Source organism: Salmo trutta, chromosome 14 (genome assembly GCF_901001165.1).
Source record: "Salmo trutta chromosome 14, fSalTru1.1, whole genome shotgun sequence".
Taxonomy (NCBI): domain Eukaryota; kingdom Metazoa; phylum Chordata; class Actinopteri; order Salmoniformes; family Salmonidae; genus Salmo; species Salmo trutta.
In genome coordinates, this window is record NC_042970.1 from 81,553,603 (window position 1) to 81,559,233 (window position 5,631).

Here is a 5,631-nt window from a genome sequence, read left to right on the forward strand (position 1 = left end):
TGTTGTTCTTTATTAATTCACAGATAACCAGATAACACTCCAACACTCAGACATCATTTACAAACGAAGCATGTGTTTAGTGAGTCTGCCAGATCAGATACAGTAGGGATGTTCTCTTGATAAGTGTGTGTGAATTAAACTATTGTCGTGTCCTGGTAAGCATTCAAAATGTAAACAATAGTTTTGCGTATCAGGGAAAATGTACGGAGTAAAAAGTACATCATTTTCTTTAGGAATGTAGTGAAGTAAAAGTAAAAACCTTCATTTAATTAAGAATAAATTCGTTTTTACAATGACGGCCAAACCCGGGACAATTGTGCGATACCCTATGGGACTCCCAATCACGGCCGGTTGAGAGACAGCCTGGATTCGAACCACGGTGTCTGTAGTGACACCTCAAGCACTGAGATGCAGTGCCTTAGACCGCTGCGCCACTCGGAAGCCCAAGTAAAGTACAGATCCTCCAAAAACTACTTAAGTAGTACTTTCAAGTATTTCACCAAAGTACTTTACACCACTGGACATGACATAGACAGAGCTGTAGGTGGTTTCGACCAGGGGACAATGGTGCTTGGTGGCGGCTTGGGCCCCGGTGACCCCGCAGAGAGGGCAGACATACAGCCGCAGGTACAGGCACATCATGTCCCCATCCTGGTCCTTGAGGCTGTGGGACGAATACACAGACTCAGACTGCCCGTTGTATTTGCAGAAGCTGCAGAACTTTCGCTCAGGTGATGGCACCTCCTCCGGCGTGTTTCTCCCACTCTGGCCCCGGGTGCCCGCGGGGGATCTGGACGCTGCTGTAGGGGGCTCGGGACCCTCGGTGCTGCTCGGCCATAAAGGAGCGTCTTCATGCAAGAGGACGATTTCGGAATCCAGGGGTTCCATTTCGTGCCATAGTGGTGGTGACGCCACAGGTGTTATCGGTGACAGCAAGGCTCGCGGCGGGAACTCTTCAAATTCCACCATGGTCGAGCATATCCCGGAGTCATGACCGTCAACGGTTAACGGTTCTGGGGTGAACTTGCCTAACTGCATCTCCCGCACTAGGTCAGCTAGCTTCATGTAGTCACGCCACGGTTGGAAACTCTTGTTTTCGGACTCCATGTAAGGCGGTAGGTCTTGGAGTTGACAAATCATAGCGTTCATACTATCACTTGTATTTTTTATATCCCAACAGACTAGTGTCTGATAACGATCAGAATGTACCAGAATAAAAAACGCTGGGTCTAAACTGACAACTCAACTGAAGGCAAATTTGACAACGTTCACGTTTTAACCTGTCAGTGTTTTGTTAAACAGCCAATCAGATGGCGTTGTGCGGAGTCCGTGGCACGTGACAACAGCCAATCAAATGGTTTCAAACTGACAACTGCTAAATTGGCAATTTTAGAAGATCAACTATTTGGGATACAATTTTACACCTCAACAGTATTAAAAACTTCAAATATAACTGTTTAATCTATTCTAGGATCTAAATGGATAGGACTTAGATTATAATTCTTAGTTATATGAAGCTGTTTGATAATAGCCAATTGTAATAAGAACATATCAGTAAAATTCAAAACTGCTTTTTTTCTTTTTTTAATATTTATTTATTTCACCTTTATTTAACCAGGTAGGCCAGTTGAGAACAAGTTCTCATTTACAACTGCGACCTGGCCAAGATAAAGCAAAGCGGTGCGACACAAACAACAACACAGAGTTACACATGGAATAAACAAACGTACAGTCAATAACACAATAGAAAAAAAGTCTATATACAGTGAACTTCCTTGTTGTTCACTATGCTTCGACGTCCTTGCTGTTCACTACTACCAAAACGATGTTATAACACAATGGAAATGACAAAGAAACAACATCTGAAACAGACAATATTATAAAACACACAATGGAAACGACATAAACAGGCATCCTACTGAAATGACCAGTCCAGGCAGGGACGGGGACGGGAGTTGGGGTAATCGGGGTTTGGAGAGAGCGATGGGGGACGGAGGGGAATACCGGGATTAGAGGAATGGGGAGATGGAGGAATTTAGTTACAGTCAAATAAATACACACGCAACACTCTATACAAAAGTCCTTCTGTTATCATATAAGATCAATGATTACCTCAATCACCAATAATGGTTTTCCCTTTGGGGGGGATCAATAAAGTTACGTTGAAATCCATCGAATTGAAGAAAGATGGCAAAGAAGGAAGGATTTAAACAGTTTAGTAACTAAATTACACCCCATTCCCATCCAAAGTATCAACCCAGATTTGAACTGAAAGTGTGTGAAGTTATATGGACACAACGTTATAATAATAATAATGCAGGTCTATAAATCACATTTTATTGTGTCACATACACATATTTATCAGATGTTATTGCGGGTGTAGAGAAATGCTTGTGTTCCTGGCTCCAACAGTGCACTAGTATCTAACTATTCACAACAATACACACAAATCTAAAATTAAAATAATGGAATGAAGAAATATATAAATATTAGGACGAGCAATGTCAGAGTGGCATTGACTTAAATACAGTAGAATATAATATAGTATATACATATGAGATGAGTAAAGCAGTATGTAAACATTATTAAAGTGATTATTGTTCCATTATTAAAGTGGCCAGTGATTCCATGTCTGTGTGTACAGTTGAAGTCTGAAGTTTACATACACCTTAGCCAAATACATTTAAACTCAGTTTTTTACAATTCCTGACATTTAATCCTAGTAAAAAATCCTTGTTTTAGGTCAGTTAGGATCACCACTTTATTTTAAGAATGTGAAACGTCAGATTAATTGTAGCGAGAATGATTTTTGTCAGCTTTTATTTCTTTCATCACATTCCCAGCGGGTCAGAAGTTTACATACACTCAATTAGTATTTGGTAGCATTGCCTTTAAATTGTTTAACTTGGGTCAAACGTTTCGGGTAGCCTTCCACAAGCTTGGTGAATTTTGGTGAGTGAATTTTGGCCCATTCCTCATAACAGAGCTGGTGTAACTGAGTCACGTTTGTAGGCCTCCTTGCTCGCACACGCCTTTTCAGTTCTGCCCACAAATTTTCTATGGGATTGAGGTCAGGGCTTTGTGATGGCACTCCAATACCTTGACTTTGTTGTCCTTAAGCCATTTTGCCACAACTTTGGAAGTATGCTTGGGGTCAATGTCCATTTGGAAGACCCGTTTGCGACGAAGCTTTAACTTCCTGACTGATGTCTTGAGATGTTGCTTCAATATATCCAGATAATTTCCCTTCCTCGTGATGCCATCTATTTTGTGAAGTGCGCCAGTCCTCCTGCAGCAAAGCACCCCCATAACATGATGCTGCCACCCCCATGCTTCACGGTTGGGATGGTGCTCTTCGGCTTGCAAGCCTTCCTCTTTTTCCTCCAAACATAACAATGGCCATTATGGCCAAACAGTTCTATTTTTGTTTCATCAGACCAGAGAACATTTCTCCAAAAAGTACGATCTTTGTCCTCATGTGCAGTTGCAAACCGTAGTCTGGCTTTTTTGTGGCGATTTTGGAGCAGTGTCTTCTTCCTTGCTGAGCGGTCTTTCAGGTTATGTCGATATACAGTGGGGGGGGAAAGTATTTGATCCCCTGCTGATTTTGTACGTTTGCCCACTTACAAAGAAATGATCAGTCTATAATTTTAATGATGGGTTTATTTGAACAGTGAGAGACAGAATAACAACAAAAAAATCCAGAAAAACGCATGTCAAAAATGTTAAATATAGTGCCAGCCATCACTAGCCGGCTATCACCCGGTTACGCAACCCTGCACCTTAGAGGCTGCTGCCCCATATAGATAGACTGCTGCCCTAGACTTAGAATCACTGGCCACTTTAATGTTTAAATAATGCTTACATACTGCTTTACTCATATCATATGTACTGTATTCTATTCTACTGTATTTTTTGTCAATGTCACTCCCGACATGTCACAATGTCACTCACTTCTCTGGACGGTTCTGACTTAGAATTTGTGGACAACTACAAATACCTAGGTGTCTGGTTAGACTGTAAACTCTCCTTCCAGACTCACATCAATCATCTCCAATCCAAAGTTAAATCTAGAATTGGCTTCCTATTTCGCAACAAAGCATCCTTCACTCATGCTGCCAAACTTACCCTCGTAAAACTGACCATCCTACCAATCCTCGACTTCGGCGATGTCATTTACAAAATAGCCTCCAATACCCTACTCAATAAGCTGGATGCAGTCTATCACAGTGCCATCCGTTTTGTCACCAAAGCCCCATATACTACCCACCACTGCGACCTGTACGCTCTCGTTGGCTGGCCTTCGCTTCATAATCGTCGGCAAACACATTGGCTCCAGGTCATCTACAAGACCCTGCTAGGTAAAGTCCCCCCTTATCTCAGCTCACTGGTCACCATAGCAGCACCCACCTGTAGCACGCGCTCCAGCAGGTATATCTCTCTGGTCACCCCTAAAGCCAACTCCTCCTTTGGTCGTCTCTCCTTCCAGTTCTCTGCTGCCAATGACTGGAACGAACGACAAAAATCTCTGAAACTGGAAACACTTATCTCCCTCACTAGCTTTAAGCACCAGCTATCAGAGCAGCTCCCAGATCACTGCACCTGTACATAGCCCATCTATAATTTAGCCCAAACTACTACCTCTTCCCCTACTGTATTTATTTATTTTATTTATTATTTTGCTCCTTTACACCATATTATTTATATTTTAACTTTGAAGTTTCTTCAAATTATAAATCTACCATTCCAGTGTTTTACTTGCTATACTTTATTTACTTTGCCACCATGGCCTTTTTTGCCTTTACCTCCCTTATCTCACATCATTTGCTCACATTGTATATAGTCTTATTTTTTAAATATTTTTTGTTGTTGTCTACTGTATCATTGATTGTATGTTGTTTTACTCCATGTGTAACTCTGTGTTTTTGTATGTTGTCGAACTGCTTTGCTTTATCTTGGCCAGGTCGCAATTGTAAATGAGAACTTGTTCTCAACTTGCCTACCTGGTTAAATAAAGGTGAAATAAAATAAAATAAATAAAAAACATTGTTCGATCTAATGTGTACATATTTCTTAATTACATTATATTACTTAGATTTGTGTGTATTGTTGTGAATTGTTAGATACTACTGCACTGTTGGAGCCAGGAACACAAGCATTTCTCTACACCCACAATAACATCTGATAAATATGTGTATGTGACCAATAAAATGTGATTTATTTGATATGCCGAACAACGCAGAAAGTAACCTTCCCTGCAGCCGATTGTGTTGACGAGCTGGAACGCGCTCTGCATTACATCGGGTTGAAAGTTGCCTATGTACAGCACTGATCTTGGGTCAGTTTTCCATTATTTTCTGGTCGGCTTGGGGAGAGAAAGCTGATCCTAGATAAGTTATTACACTGCCATTCAAAAGTTTGGTGTCATTTAGAAATGTCCTTGTTTTTGAAAGAAAAGCAAAAAAATGAGTCCATTAAAATAACATCAAATTGATCAGAAATACAGTGTAGACATTGTTAATTATAGAGCATTGGTTAAAGGAGGACATTCATACTATGGAAGAGAGGAGTGGTAGACTGAAAGAACTGTATTTAATGGAAAAGATCACCCATAACATAAAACTGCAGACA

General features: G+C 40.8%; 1 protein-coding gene across 1 annotated transcript; it reads right to left on the minus strand.

The window, feature by feature from the left end:
• Positions 1-472: 472 nt before the first annotated feature.
• On the minus strand, positions 473-1,202 carry LOC115207149 (nanos homolog 3-like). Its single transcript, XM_029774133.1, has one exon. The coding sequence runs from the start codon at positions 1,147-1,149 to the stop codon at positions 475-477; it is 675 nt and encodes a 224-aa protein (XP_029629993.1). The 5' UTR covers positions 1,150-1,202; the 3' UTR covers positions 473-474.
• Positions 1,203-5,631: the final 4,429 nt, after the last annotated feature.